Source organism: Stegastes partitus, unplaced genomic scaffold (assembly GCF_000690725.1).
Source record: "Stegastes partitus isolate 25-593 unplaced genomic scaffold, Stegastes_partitus-1.0.2 Scaffold1888, whole genome shotgun sequence".
Lineage (NCBI taxonomy): Eukaryota > Metazoa > Chordata > Actinopteri > Pomacentridae > Stegastes > Stegastes partitus.
Window position 1 is genome coordinate 26,783 of NW_007579619.1, and position 16,083 is coordinate 42,865.

Here is a 16,083-nt window from a genome sequence, read left to right on the forward strand (position 1 = left end):
GTGTGTGTGTGTGTGTGTGTGTGTGTGTGTGTGTGTTCGTGTGTGTGTACTTGTGTAACTGTCCTTCTGGGGACCATGACAGTGAGTACATTTTTGCTGGGATTCACTTTGTGAAAGAGCTTAAGATTTATGAAGTTGAAGTCAGAAACAGATTATGAGCAATCAAACAAAACCAACCAATGTCAGTTACACTCAACAAAACACATCTAGTATTGTAGAAAATCTATCGGAATCCCTGTGAAAATTCATTATGACACCTAATAATGAATGTAAAAATGTACAAAACACCTGCTAGCACCATGCAAAACAATCAACAGTCTTCCAATGCCTATATAAAATGAAAGTGTTGTATAAAATCTACAATCCTCTACTTTACAAACCCCTTTTGAACTCACTGCAGTCATATAATATAATTGGATTTACAATTGTCAAATAATGCACCAGAACTAGAGATATTATATTTTACATTACTCAAAACTTTCTTACTTTTCACTAGCTTGTGCCTACATTACCCCCAGTGCAATTTAAATGTCAATATTAGTGATGGTTAGCAAAGGTTTGATTTACTCATATTCGATCCTTGCCTTTGCTCATTTTATTTTGCAGCACCGTGACAGTTTTCCTGCCCTGTGCAGGTACAGCAGAGGTGACACCAAACCGCTGGGCAGATTAAACAAGTTGATCGTCACTGCCAACATACAGACAACACTTCCATTCAGCTGAGATGACAAGTGCACAGTAGTGAAAACAAGAAGGCCAGCAAACCACAACCACACTGTGATCGATGTAGCTGTGATGGTGTAGAAAGCTCTCTGCTTTGATTGGTCAACCCGCTTCTTTCCCCCGCCTACTTCCCCCGGACCTGGACGAATCAGAACACAGAGAACCGACAGGCTGCAGAAAGACATGACTATTATGGAGAAAACCAAAACGCAGAGCATCAGGATGGAGGTCTGGTCAGGCAAGCTGGCAAGGGAAAAATTTACACCAAAGCTCAGCAGCCAAACAAATCCGATACAGATGTTTCTGATCCTGACCCAACGAGCATTTCTCAACTCCATGTAGGTGACGGGATGAACAACAGCCAGGTAGCGCTCCACACAGGTCAGGACGTGGAAACATACCTGTGCATAGTAGGGTGCAAGATAAGTATGGAGTCCTACTTGTGTCATTACTGAGTCATGAGTGTATGTGCCACATAAGTAGCAGAAGATCCCCACAATCCCAGTCAGCTCCACGGCAGCCACGTGGTAGGTGAAGATGTCAGAGTGCGTCGCTCTTTGCGAGGAGCGTTGCTGCCGCCATCTTTGGTGACCCAAGTAGAGGACATAGGCAGAGAGAGGGTGGAGGACGAGGTTTCTTGGTACAAAGATACTGAGTATGTACAGGCTGACTGTTTCATTGAAGCAATTGAGAGTGGAGGTTGATGAGGAGTTCGCCGACATGTCTGTAGCATGTATTGTAGGTCTGAAGAGAATTTCCTATTTGTTGAAAGAGACAGATGAGGAGACAAGATATTTGGAAAACAGGAAAAGGAAACAATAGAGAAGGACAGAGTTAAGTCTTCTTAACACATGTGGACACTTTGTTTTTGAGACCATTTTGTTTGTGTTAACGCATTTGGCATAACATTTTCTAAAGGTGTGTATAATCTAGGGAATTGTGAAACTTCATCCTCAGCACCCAAAATGAATCAATAATACACTGTGAACGCAAAAAGTTACACTCTTAAGGATAAAAATGTCCCCACGAGTGTTTTTAATCCCCCTGCCAATACATCATGAAATCATGCATGCTGTGAGATTAGGCTGTTAGTCTGGAACTTTGGCCAGAAAATTGTCATCTTTTCTGTTTGCTTCAGATAGTGTGATTTTTTATTTTTTTCCCCGTATCCAGCAGCCAGCAGTGACTATGGGACCACATTTGTGGTTTCAAATCTCTTTTTCAGAAGTGGATTCATCTGTTTGAATTAAAACAAAGAAACTGACTAACTGACAAACAATAACCTTGCTGGGACAAACTACAGACATGCAGGCAGCAGCTGACATTTCTAACAACAGCTACAGTAAACCAGGTCATGTGGATGTACACCCATCAAACTTGGCTTTTGGAGGAAATTAGTAAAGAAAACAAAGAACTCCTGAGTGAAACACATTTGAAATGTCTGACCAAATGAAAAATTTAATATTTGTGGAAAAGAGTGCAGTTTATAAATATCAGCTGAGAATCAGTAGGTTATTAAAGAACACCCACCTTGTCTGTCGTGCTGTTTCTGATTGTCCTTAATCCCTTTCCTTCAAACTCACTGACTGCTGTTGACTCCAGATGTGCAGTGATGCTTCTGTCTGTGTTGGAGATGCTCTTGTGTCACAGCAGCAGGACTGTGTGGGCTTTTTACATGATGCAATACATAATAAAGCTTCTGCGTGACTCTATTACTGTAAACTAAACCATGCAAATCCATCCATCCATCCATCACCTGTCCCTGCTTCAGCCTTCAGAGGGTCACATGAGGCTGGAATCTATCCCAGCCGACACTGGACAGAAGGTGGGTTCACCGTAACAGTTTAGAACCAGCTTCAAGTCTTGGTACTGAGATTAGAGCGATTCTGCAACAAGCTGCAGCACAGGATGTATATATATATATTTCCATCGTAATGGCTACGATTGATGTTATCAGTTCATTACATTTGACAGGATTCAAACAATATGTAAACAAAGACGGATGCTTAGTCAAATGCAGCAGACTGTAGACTGTATAGATGATGCACAGAGTGGTTTGGTGGCAACTGATTTATGTGCTTCATAATTTCCCTAAACGCTGACACGGCATCAGTCAAGAATGAGATGGGAAGTGATTCATCAAAAGAGCATTTTCTGCAGAAAGAACCAAACTGACTTTCTCAGCCCAACCAAGCATTCAACAGTATGTTGAACTACCATTTGTACCTCCATCCATGGATTTCCTGATGTCAAGTCAAGCATCCCTGTCACCAGGAACATTCTTTCAATACTTCATTTGTGTGCCTTTATTTCTGATGACAGAATCAGCTTCGTCCACCACTGTCTTTGGCAAAATCTGAAAAAAAATGAAATGTTCAACAACCAAAGACCTTTTGGAGTTTGGTTTTATCAGCTTGTATCTGGAAACAAGGCACAAACAGACAAATAGTTTTTTTGTGTGTTTTTTTTTAAAGCCTTTTGAAATGATTTTGAAAAAATGAACAGAATTTTTTTTATTTAAAAAAAAATCTTTTTAAAATTAAAGATGAATAATTGTGAACTGTTGGATGATACAGAGACTGGTTGGTGTGTTTCTTCTGTGAATTTAAATTTCTCTTGTTTTGTTTTTCGTTTGTTATTTTTAGGTTATCCCTGGAGATTGTCATAAGCAAGTTGCATCTGTTCAACAACCAGGCGTCTGATTCAAGCTTTAGAACATAAGACATCAGCGTAGACATGTGCAGTGCTCGTATCTAAATATGCCATCCCATAATTTAAAGTGTACAGAAGGCGACTCGCAGTTGATCCTGTATCACACCGTCCCACACAGAGAGGCGCAAACTCTCAGAATGAGTGTGACTCCTTGAATACATCAAATGGCAAATTTAATATGCAGAATTTTCACAAAACCCAACCACAGCAAGCGACTGGCATGTAGGAATCAATGCTTTATTTCAGAGTTGAGTGTGTGTGAACATTAAGAGATAGCCCATAACAGTGAACAGACATGACAGATAGTAATTACAGAGAGAGAAAGAGCAGGCAAGTGACTGACTGTAAAGGACTGAGCTGTTTTCTGAAACACCACGTTTCCATTTGAGGAAAAAAACAAACAAACCAATATATAATGTTGATGTGTTTCAAGATAGAAACTCATACACGCACTCACAGAAGCCAGAAGACTTTCTTAGCACAACAAAAGCTACCTCAAACGGATGTGTAACCTCCAATTTAATCTATTTATGCTTGAGACGGCTATTAACTAACTCTTACTTATTGTATGTTTGCGTAAAATTTTAAATCAAGATTGCCGAGAAGGCAGTTCCACCGTATCGACTTTGAAAAGACATTCATATGTATTACTGACATTAAGGCTGAATATCCAGCAAACAAGGCCTGCACTACTTGAAGAAACGAGGCCTGATTTTGTTGAAACAATCAATAAGTGCCAACAAATCAAAAAAAAAACCTCCTCCCAGCTCGCCGTTGACGAGTAAAATCCAAGCCTCAGCGGGACTGTTGGGCGCTTAAAACAAAGTCGAAAAAATACTTTCAACAGACGGCATAAATGAGAAAACAACATGAACTTTCATTTGAACCTATTGTTTCTACTGAACATGCACTTGTCTCCTGTTTTTTTGTCTTTTTTCCCCCCCTAAAAACTATAACATCTTCGCTATATGTAAAAGTGATGAGCATTCAGCATCTACACCAATGGCGAGAATGAGCAAAGTTAGCCTGTAACGACATACAGAACTGGCAGTTTTAGCACTGAAAAGCAAACCGTTGTATCAATTCGATCATTGTACTGTACTACAGGTCACTTATTAGCTTTCTGAGCGTTTGGTTTTGATCAGAAATGAAGCGCTAACGAGCTATTCCAGGCAACTGGCAAGCTTGAGTATTTTTGCCCCACAGCATGACAACTTCAATTTGACAAAAACAACAGCAACAAAATAAAAATAAAAATAACAGCAGGAGTAAAACTTGAATAAACACACATAACAGTCACCACAATCGTATTTAGATGAAATGTACAAAAAGAAGAAATATAATGGGCACTTAAGAATCTCAATGCACATGGTGGAACACAATCAAATGGCAAGATTAACACAGCTACTCGAATAAATAAATAATAAATAGACGTAATAAATAACTTTAAAATAAAAATCTTTGATCCAGCTGTGAACTTTGTCATTGTTGTTCCTCTTCGTTCTTCATTCAATAAAAACTGAATGTTACGTGAATAACTGATCGGACAACACTTCTGCGATCACAAGCATCTGGTAGTCAACAGAGGTGCTTTTCATGTTCATATATGTTAATACTGTCCAACTCAATGATGATGTACGTAACTTAAATGCGATTCTTGCCTCGTCAGTAGCTCGTGTAAATGCTCTGTGTTGTTAAATCACGTAGCGCTCTTACAGAGCAACGAGTAAATGCTTTGGAATTTCACAGGTGTTTCATGTCCTCAACTGGTCGCTGTTGTTCGCCTCGTTTCCACACAGCTTTAGGGGAATATGCGGTTTCCTGTTGGTGTCCATTTGTGAAGCCCTCGACGCACACAACAGCGAAGCATTATGTGAATTCAACCAATGCAGAGGCCATGGAGACGCACGAAGGTGCCCTGAACCAGACAGGGGTACTGGCGGTAAGACGAACAATGCGGTGTTCGTTAGCGCCGCTTGTGACTGCAGATGGGAGTCAGCTTCACGTCACTACACTCTGCTATAGCCGAGTTTCTATTGTGTTTTTTTATTACTATTTTTGAAGAATGGCATTAAAAAATTCATGGACATGAAAAAATCTTGCTCAAGTTCTTGTTGACAAACATCTTAAGCGTGCTTGAGATGATTTCTGACACCTTTTCTGAGGAAGTCTTGTCGTAGCAAACCCACATGACTGTTTCTGTTTCTTTCCATTTCCAGCTGACATGAATAAAAACAAATGCAACTTTCCTGACTGAAACCACTTACTAGTGAACTCTCATTTCTCCTCTCATAGATGACAACATGACTAATGACTTCTGTCTTTTCTGCAGGACGGGCAAAATTAAAAAGACCAACTACAGCACAAACAGGAACAAGGGTAGCCTCCATTTCCACGTTTTTTTGTTTTTTTTAAGCTGCCTCCAATTGGCAGCACACTGCCACAACAGGTAGATGTGTGTCTACAAAGTTTAGCATAGCACCAACATAGTGGCACACTTTCACCTTTTGTTTGGCGTCCATGATTTTATATAATATACGGACTGTGCCCCCTAGTGTTCAATGCAATGAAATACATCATTTTAAAGACCGACGGAAGACCCCATCTAGTTTTATGGAGTATGAGCATTGCCGCGACAAAACCTTTGTACTTTCTACTGTAAGGTTTGCCTTTTCAACGTCGGCGTAAATGGCGATGGACTCACTTTGGGGCTCGTCTCAGGTGGTCCGGTGGTCATCTGAGGAACTGCAGGGGTTGGCACTTCTGCATTGGCTGAATGTTGTGCCCTGGAGGTGGCGGCTTGGTTAAAACTTACATGCATTATGTACATTAATCGAGTAGATTGCGTTAAAGTAGCTAAATATTACTGTAAACTTAATCAAGCAGCTGAACTTGGCTGCTTTGGTTTTCCATCTTCCTGGCGCATAGTGCAGTTGTCCCAAAATCCACCTGAAAATTTCACACTTTTCTACAAACTCAAGGCAAACTTCAGACTGGAAAAAAAAAGGGAAGGCGCTGCATGAACACATAGGTCCCCAAAGACATGAACAGAGTTCTGGTTGCTATGTGGAAACGAGGCATTAATCGTGTTGTGGCGCGGGCGAACAGCTGGTAAAAATGGGAGCTTACAGTTGAAATCTGGTATGTCTGATGTCAACAATCACATTATAACAGAGGCATGCTTCTTAAACACTGAGGTATTCTTTTTTTTTTTTGACAGAACATGTGGAATTGTACAAGCGGGCGACAGCACTTCACGCAGCTCTCACAGCATTCTAGAAATCCTTGACTATGGCAAGGAATGAATCGAACAATCTCCAGTTCCCTCCCCCAACCTTCTATCTTTTGTTACCGAGATGTCGAGCAGAAACGAGTGTGAAAATGTTACTGATTCCAAATATGTTGATTACTTTGAGCATTTTACATATTATTAAACGTATTCTCACAAATATATAGGATAGATTTATAGACTTATTCTCCTTGCAGCTGATTTTCAGGAAAAATATATGAACACTCAAACCAAGCATAGAGAGACAATGCTGCCTGTCGAAGCTACTGAGTCAATCAAGCCAATCAGTCAATCACTCAGACAATCAGAATTACAGTTAAGCAATCGTTTCTAATGATGACTCTATTGCTTAAGACTTGTAAAGAATGCTAGCATATGGGAAACAAAAAAACATTCCATATTCAAACAATCCTAATGTACAAACAATGCACAACAGGCTAAAAGTGGCCCATGTCTTAGTCCACCAGTTTTTATAATCATCTGAGAGTCGGCAAATTTGACTGGAAGAAATGACCTTTTTTTCTTTATTTTTTTTTAGCAATATTTACAGATTAATGCAGTCATTTCTCTGAGTTTCGTGACACAACTGCATCCTTCGACTAGTTTAAAGTTAAGCGCAGATTTAGTTGCCAATTCTAGCTTCCAGTGTAATGTCACGGACCTCTTTTAGCTCATTGGCTATTATTTTGTGGATTACATACAATATGAGAAGGCAGAACATTAGAAAACTTTCAATCTTCCAATCCATTCTCTCCACTTCATATCCTCTATTTTCATGCCTTTGATACTTCTTTGACGCCTTTATCCAGCATTCACTACAGTGTAGATTTAGGAAGCAGTGGTTTCACAACTCTTCTTGCAACCTTCATTTGCTTTTCCTTTGTCTTCTTAAAGCCTCTTTCATTCAACCCTCCATTGTTCCACTCGTGCCAAACTGGCAGAAGAATGACCTCTTGACTTTGGCGTCATTAATTTGCTGCTGCATTTCACTTCCGTCACCCCTGCATCCCGTTCTACTTCTTCCTTGAGAACAACATCATATTCTTTCATTCCGTCTCGTCTTCTATGATCGTCATCCCCCTTCAGACATCTCAAAGTCATCACGGGTGTCAAAATTATATATTTCCATTGCGGTTCCGACAATGTGATGGTGGCAGCCCAGCGAATCCTCCTCCTTTGTTTTTTTCTCTATCCTCTACCCATGCTTCCCTCCAGAGTTACAGGCAACGGCAGAGGTTCATGCAGTAATTCCTCGTATTTGACATTGTGCATCGTATCTCCAACAACATCGAACATCGGCTCCTCCTCCCTGTCCACCTCTCTTCTGCCCCCGCTTCACATCTCCATCCAAGCCTCCATCATTGTAGGTAGCGGTAGACTTTGAAGCAGTGGTTGCCAGAGTCGGCCACCACCACATGTCCATCTGAGGTCAGAGCCAGGCCTTGTGGTCCATACAGAGGGTCCGCTGATGTGTTGATGTAGGACAGGAAGGAGCCGCTGCCATCAAACACCTGGAAATAGTCAAGAGAAAACGTAGTTATTTTCTAAAAAGAAGCTTGTCGTCATTACGCGTCGACAAACCTCGCACATCAGTGTCGTACCTGTATCCTGCTGTTGCCCCAGTCGGCCACAATGATGTTCCCATTAATGTCCACAGCTACACCAGTGGGAGCGTTGAACTGGCCGTTTCCTTCACCGTTTGAGCCGAACTTCAACACCAGCTCTCCCTCAGGGGTGAACACCTGACCAGAGACACAAAGAGAAAGATGGCCTCTTAGCTAATCCATGAGCTAAACACTTCATATTTACCTGAAAATATAACATGAAACTAAGATGAGAAAGAGAAGACTGTGCTGTGTTTAGTACCTTGACAGAGTGGTTATGGAAGTCTGTCACAATGATCTCATTGTTCTTGTTCACTGCTGCAAAATGTGGACCTTCAGGGCAGGAACACAGAAACAACAGAAACAGAATGTGCTTTCAGTTCATGCATTTCAGCAAGCACGCTGTTCACAATGATTACATTTTAACTGCTGTGTTTACAATTTCCGCTTCACTGCTTAAGGATGTCCCGAGACCGATGCCAAGATCAGAGTTGCGGAGTTTATATGTAATAAGTAGTGACACAAACCTGAGCCTGAGCCTAGAACTACAATCAGTTGACAGTATTTGAAGTATAAATTACCTCAGAAAATGGCACTGGTATCAGCAGATACAAAATAGTAAATGCCTCGGGTCGGATTAGGAGCCAAAGAAGTTGAGACATCCCGAGTTCAGGCTAAACTTTAACTGTTTTCAGAGCTGCCACTTTATCAACTTTGATTACACCTTAAAAGAAACTTCAATTGCCTTCAATGACTGCACTTCAACTTTGGTAACACCTCGACATTTTTGAGTACAACTTAAGCTGCTTTTCGAGATCAAAACTCATCTACCATTTTATATTCCAAATGACGCTTCAGTTGCTTTCAGTAATTGCGTCACAACTCACTCTTAAAGGTTTCAGAACTTACAATTGGTTTGACACTGTGATGAGCTTTCAGTATTTACACATCAACTCTCACTTCAACCACTTGAACTGTTTTAATTGTTGACATGGTCCCTCAGCTGCTTTCAGTGCATATACTTTGGCAGCACTTTGAAACAACACTACCTGCAAACTGCTTGTCACCGTTGCCCCGACTACCGAACTTGGTGATGAGCTTGCCAGTTAGCTGGAAGATGAAGACGGTACACGCCTTGTTGTCCACCACAATCACGTGACCGTTTTGGTCCACGGACACGCCCTTAGGCCCCATAAGTCTACCAGAGCCGAGCTTTGCCTGGTGGACAGCAAGCACAACCAGGTAAGACAAGGAATAATTCAGCAACACACAAGGCGCAACAGATTGAAACGTTTGTTTTTATGAAGCTTAGAGTCACCTTTTGAGTTTATTTTACCAACGACCCACCTTGAACTTGCCCTCGCAGGAGAAGATGCTGACCCACTTGTTGTCATAGTCGGCGATGATTATATCACCACTGGGGTGCACAGCTACACCGGTGGGGCGCTGCAGTTGGCCCGGCGACCGTCCCCGCACCCCGAAACGACTCTTAAACTCCCCTTCGTTGGAGAAAATCTGGCAATATAGTGCATTCTTTAGGCTGTGACTTATACATAGGGTTTTTGCCTTTAAAGACAACAGGACTGAGAAAGAAAAAAAAAAAGCTCTACCTGGACACACTGATTGTTGCTGTCGGCAATCAGTATCCTGCCACTGGAGGAGGCGGCCACTCCTTGGAGGTTTGTGAACTCTCCTTTATTCCTTCCTTTTGTTCCTGAAGAGCGCAAAAAAAAAAATTACTTCAAGCATCTAGTGGACACGGTAAATCTTGGGACTCTGAAATATTATATCATACAGTATATAACTGAAGATTAACCTGCTGCAGTTTCTTGAAACTGCAATTGGACCCACAGGTCAGGTCAGCCATTTTTAAGGTCTTGCCTTTTTGAATTTGCTTTAAAGTTGGTGTCAGGTCTTTAATCCTTAAATCCTGTGCCTTTTGTTTTTAGTCATACAATTCATCTTGCTACTTTGAACTACTACAAATTAGAAAGACCTTATTAGCCTGTGTGACACTATATAGTACACATTTAAGGACAGTGTGAGACCATGGGACAGCCTGAGGCCCCTTTATACTGCAGTGCTGTGGGTTTTACCTTGAGCCTCATTAATTTAACCAACACTTAATTACATTTTGGTGTTGTCATTCTCTACGACAGTCACCAGGCTAAACCAGGTTCGGTTATGTTGCCCAAATTTGGGGCCTTAAGAAGTAAACCCAGTAAAATGTTGTAAGGCTTTAAAAATAGCTTTAGCTTCAGTAGTTGTAATGTAGCAAACATTCAAGTCTCCTTGTTTCTTTCTCACCAATCCTGAAGATTAGGTCATCCTCGATGGGATTCTGAGTTTTGCGTCGCGGGGTGCCCAGGGCACTGCTGGCCCTCTTGGAGCCCTTCTTCTTTTGGCCAGGGGACTTCCCTCGTCTCTTTGCCCCCTCAGAGGAGCCTGTGGACGGGGTAGCGTTGGCTGCTGAGTTGGTTGCTGTCGTGGTAGATGGAGATACCTGGAGAGGTGGCAACAGAGAGGAAAAGGCATTACTTACAAGTGTTTGATTACAGCTCATGGTAGTTTGAGAGTAGATTCCTGAAGGGTAAGTAAATATTAGGCTCATTAACAGTTTCACGTAAACATCAATCTGGCCATTTGCTTCCTCTTATCCAAGGTTTGGTTTCAGTCAAAACAGGCATTCTAGCTGTTGTTCTCCTCAGCAATGTTCTCCAGTTCCTCATGGGGGATCCCAAGACATCCCAGGCCAGATGAGATGTCTAAGCGCTCCAGAGAGTTCTGGGTCTACTCCTGCATCTCCTCCTAATTTGATGTGCTTAAAAAACCTCCAAAGGAAGACACCCAAGAGGCATCCTAATCAGGAACCACTTTGGCAGGCTCATGTGGACATGAAGGACTCGCAACTCTAGTTTGAGTTCTCTCTGGTTGCCTGATGCCCCCACCTTATCTCTAAGGCTGAGCCCAGCTGCCCTACAATGGAAACTCACTTTGGTCCCTTGTATCTTTGTTTTCTGCGATGGCACAAAAAATACACATTTGTTTCACAATTGTTCTTCACGAACCTCGACCTTCGGCACACTAGCATACGCATATCCATACATTGTACTGCAGTGCAAAAGAGGCTTGCCTGAAACTCATGGCTACCTTTGCAAGCACTCGAGCATGAAGTTAAAGGAGACTATGTTGAGAAGTAATGCAAGATAAATCTTTCTGGTGAGGCCAAGAACTCTTTAAAGTACACTCATAGATGTGCGAACAGTTCCTTTGCCATATGGATGATGTTTCTCTCTTATTATACATTCTTCATCGGACTAATTCTACATCTGTGAATGTGTGCGTTGAATGGGCTAACCCGGCAGTTTTTGCCTCTTGCCTTCTCTATTACAGAAAGTTTTCATTTCGTCCTTCTGTCTGAGCGTTTTGACAGTTCTGAACACTTTACCCTTGCCTTAACTGTACATCACAGCTGAGAGTGATAGCAAATCAGTCATTAGTTGTAGAAATGTTAGGCGGAAAGTAGGCATGCTTCTTTTTGACTCCAAAATAAAAGATAGCTCAACGCACCTCTACCTCTGCCTCTGAGACCCTGGTGATGGTCAGCTTGAAAGGACTTCCCTTGATGTGCTGGTCGTACAGTCGGAGAGCCAGCGAGAAGTCACCCTCCTTCGGCACTATGTACACAAACTCATACGTCCCGTTCTTGTGGTCCACGATCTCACCATCTACTATGCTGCCATCCGGGGTGAACACCTGCATGATGTTGTGTCATTCTAATTTATTTTTTGCTCGTGTTTCAACAAAGTTGTGCTCGATTGTGGGCATAAAAACATACCTCAGCTGATAGGATTGCGTTACCACTCTTGCACGCTCCCCCTGACTTGTCCCTTGTTACGATGGTAACCGAAGCAGGATGTCCCACAACACACTGCTCCAGGCCGGCCCCCATGGCTTCGCTTTGGCTCGCCACAGCGCTGAAGAAGAGGAGGAAGATGGGGAAGGGTGAGATGGTGTTTAATGATGTTTAAATGGTGTTAAAAGGTGTCGCCATGGTCTCACCTGGTCGTGACAATGGTCCCCAGGTTGTGTATGGACTTCCTCAGCCCGTCCGTCTCCATCACCAGATCCAGCTGGTCGTTCTCCTCCGGCTGGCATGGCAAGCCCAGACCCACCAGCTCCCCCAGCCTCTCCCGCAGCTCCTGCTCCAGCTGCAGGCTCGCCACGCACGCCTCCCCAGCCAGGGCCTCCTCCGTCTGGGTACAAGTGGCCGCGATGTCCCCCTCTCCCCGGACAAGGCTGTCCACCTGCGCTTGAAGGACCTGGAGACAGAGAGAGCCGACCTTTATGGGGTTTTGTTGTTTTGTTCGATGCATTTTATTGAGTGAAGTATCCCGGCGGCATAAAAATTGCGTGCACATATGTGCACCTTCTGCTTGAGTCCATATGTGACCTCCAGCTCCATCAGCAGAACACTCTTCCGAACATCCAGCTGCTTGTGCAGGTCCTCGAAGCTCGACTGGATGTCCTCCTCGATGGAAGCTCTCTGATTGGTCAGCTGCTGGAGGATCTCTTTGACGAAGGACAGCGCATCTGAAATCTGAGGGAGTCTAGACAGGAGTCAAAGAAGAAGTTTAAAGTCAGGTAAATTAACCAAAAGATAAGGCTTTCTCAGCGCTTCAACACATTAAGTATTCATGTGTTGAACTAGTATGAATGTGTGGTTTGCTCTTTCATTTTTATTGTATATGTATAAAATGTTGACGTTTCTGTCTGACATTTATATCCTTTCTATTCCTATTTTATTCCATTTTTTGTGTTATTTTATTTTATCTTATCTTTTTGCACTGCATTCTTTGCACTAACACTTCAGCTCTGGATCTGGGAAACGCTGTCTCATTTCACTGTGTACTGTACAGCTGTATGTGGTTGAAATGACAGTAAAGCCCCCTTTGAATTGAATATCCTGATAAATTGTTGTGCTGCATTTCTCTGGCTGTCCACTAGATGTCAGCATCTCCTCTTTATCCCACTAACTGTACTTGCACCTGACTTGAGTATTTTCATATTAAACTGTTTTACGATTGTGCTGCACCACAATTCAGAGGTAAATGTTGTATATTTTACTCTGTTACACCGAAGCTACTTTGATGTACATAGAAAACTTATTACAACATAGCAAAAACTTGCAGTTTTCAAAATGAGACGACACAGTGGCATGTGGCTTCATCGGCATTAGTGTCACCTGTAGCAACTGTAGTTACAGGAACAACGATAATTAATGAACTGGTACTTTTACTTAAGAGTCTTTTTGATATTTTGCTCTCCCGAACTTGTGTGAAAGAAACTCAGAAAGTTGCCACAATACTCGTAGATAGATGCATTGTTCGATTTGTTTCACAGAGCGAGGGTCATCACCCTCAATAGCAAGATTATTGATTGTAAATGGGAATTCTGTCATTGGGACTCTTTTGAAAAATGACCAGGCTGGAAATCTGTTGTTTCAAAACCATTTGAGGAAAGATCTGCAAAAGGTCCGACAATGTCTGTAAATGTAAAGAAAACATCTGAGGTCTGTTGACATGCTGAAAGTAGCTTTTTGAATGTTGGTTTGAGAACGTTCTCCCTTTGTTGTCGTGACCACATCTGCCAAACATCCTCTGAATGTTAACGTAAAGTTATCTTTTTTATGTCCTGTCTGCACATTTGCGGGAGTTTTCTGATTTTAATTATCTGCGAATTGGCATCTTGGTGATTCGGGGTTATCCATCCATCATCTCTACACCTTAATCCTCACCAGGGTTATGGGGGGCGGAGCCTATCCCAGCTGACTCAGGGTGAAGGCAGGTTCACCTGGACAGGTAACCAGTCTATCACAGGGCTACACTTAGAGACAGACAACCAAGCACACTCACATTCACACCTACGGACAATTTACAATCACCAATTAACCTCAGCATGTTTCTGGACTGTGGGAGGAAGCCGGAGAACCCGGAGAGAACCCACGCTGCACGGGGAGAACATGGAGACTCCACGCAGAAAGATTCTGGTGTCCTCACCGGGACGTGAACCGGCAACAGTGCTACCAACTGCGCCACCCTGCAGCGATTCAGGGTTATTTTATTTTTAATTTTTTTGCAAATTTTTGTGTTTTCTCCGCTCCTGTCATCTGCCTCTTTCCCGCTGGAGAATCGTGCGGGCTGCGTTTGGTGATTTATTAATTTAAATTTAGAACATTTTGGGTGCAACTTCAGGATTCAAATGTTGTCACACTTCACGAAAAAACTCAGATCCTTCAAAAGAGCAAAATCTAAAAAAAAAAGTCAGTTAGGCAGGTGACGTTCATGGCATTCGGGAACATTTTGTTGTTTGTCAGCAGTTATTATGTGGCGGCCTTCTATGCCAATGCACTGCACAAAGCATAGACGTGAGAGTCAGGGTTCATTTCACATGAAGGTGCAAAACCTCCGCTATCGAACAGCAGCATAACAATGGTATACAGGAGATGAACTTTGCCATTTCTAGCAACCAGTGACACACCTTCGCACTTTAGAGGACAAAAAGGAGCTTGGAGTTGTGGGTTGTTTTTTTTTTTTAGTAAATGGAAATCAGTGCCACTGCACACTGGAGCAACATCAGGATCAGGCAGCAATAACCGGTCGGTCCAGTCAGTGTTCCAGCACCTGTTGTGGACGGAGCCCAGCCTCTCCTGCAGGCTGCTGCGGTGCTGCTCCAGGGCCTGGCTGAGGGCCACCTTCGGGTGCTCTTCATGCTCCGACACACAGTCTTCACACAGCGCAACGTCGCAGGCCGAGCAGTACAGGTCGGCCACCTGCAGACAGAAAGCCCGAAGGAAGGCGAGGACAAAGGGAAGAGTTAAATACACATCACCGCAGTGCTCACTGTTAGTTAGACGAACTAAGAACAGTCGAGTTAGAATCTGGGTTGCCGATGAAGTCAAACTGTGACGGTTACCTCGTTAAACAGAATTCATTTTGACAGTCGGGTCAGTGTTTGTGCATTACTTCTGCATCCCACCTGATTGGAGTAGCTGTAGTCTAAGCTGTCACTGGTATTGAAAAGGCTCTTTTAAGAAGCAGTTTGAACAAAGTTACTTCTGTAATACTGAATACGGTCTCTTTTAAAAATGTCCCGTTTGAAACCCAATTTTTTTTCCTGTTTGTTGATTGTCATTGACTTCTTTGGTGAATATCTGAAGCATGAATGGCGGGGTGTTGAGAACCAGTGCGGTGTTGAGGGAGTGTTTTTGTCAGTATTTTCTTTAGTGTCTCATCTGACGCTGGTGGAAACCTCAAGCAAACTGTACATAATTACCTCCATTAGTTTCTGCTGTAGGGTTTTATGTGAATGGTAAATAACTACTGAAAGTCAAGTCTGAGCGCCAGCTGGATTCTACGGAGTCATTTTTTATTAGTGATGATGAAAAATGTCATGAATTTTGGATCAACCTCAGAGTATGTCACTCACACAACTTTTTTTTTTCTTCTTTTTTTACAGCTGCTCAGCTCATCCTACCTCTTTGAGTTCATGTTCCTGTCTTGAATATTTACCATAAGAGTGCAACCATAACTGTTTGACTGGAGCTGTCAGTTTTTAACGACATTAGTGAGATTGTAAATGGATTAATATATTAATATCAGCAGCAGTGACACATTTTCACTTAAAACACCCTGAACCTTAACGTTTGTCTGCATCAAGGACATTTGCCTTGCTCTCTGCTGCCAACATGAACTG

General features: G+C 42.5%; 1 protein-coding gene across 1 annotated transcript in view; it reads right to left on the reverse strand.

Annotated features, from left to right (window-relative positions):
- Window positions 1-8,082: 8,082 nt before the first annotated feature.
- The window catches only part of trim2b (tripartite motif containing 2b), an 8,942-nt gene continuing 941 nt past the window's right edge, over window positions 8,083-16,083 (reverse strand). Inside the window, exons 2-13 of the mRNA XM_008302823.1 lie at window positions 15,012-15,160; window positions 12,758-12,938; window positions 12,391-12,650; window positions 12,167-12,305; window positions 11,905-12,084; window positions 10,636-10,831; window positions 9,939-10,042; window positions 9,676-9,843; window positions 9,378-9,546; window positions 8,591-8,661; window positions 8,326-8,466; window positions 8,083-8,235 (exon numbers count right to left, since the gene is read on the reverse strand). Coding sequence (XP_008301045.1) covers window positions 8,083-8,235; window positions 8,326-8,466; window positions 8,591-8,661; window positions 9,378-9,546; window positions 9,676-9,843; window positions 9,939-10,042; window positions 10,636-10,831; window positions 11,905-12,084; window positions 12,167-12,305; window positions 12,391-12,650; window positions 12,758-12,938; window positions 15,012-15,160 — 1,911 coding nt within the window. The remainder of the gene's footprint in view (window positions 8,236-8,325; window positions 8,467-8,590; window positions 8,662-9,377; window positions 9,547-9,675; window positions 9,844-9,938; window positions 10,043-10,635; window positions 10,832-11,904; window positions 12,085-12,166; window positions 12,306-12,390; window positions 12,651-12,757; window positions 12,939-15,011; window positions 15,161-16,083) is intronic.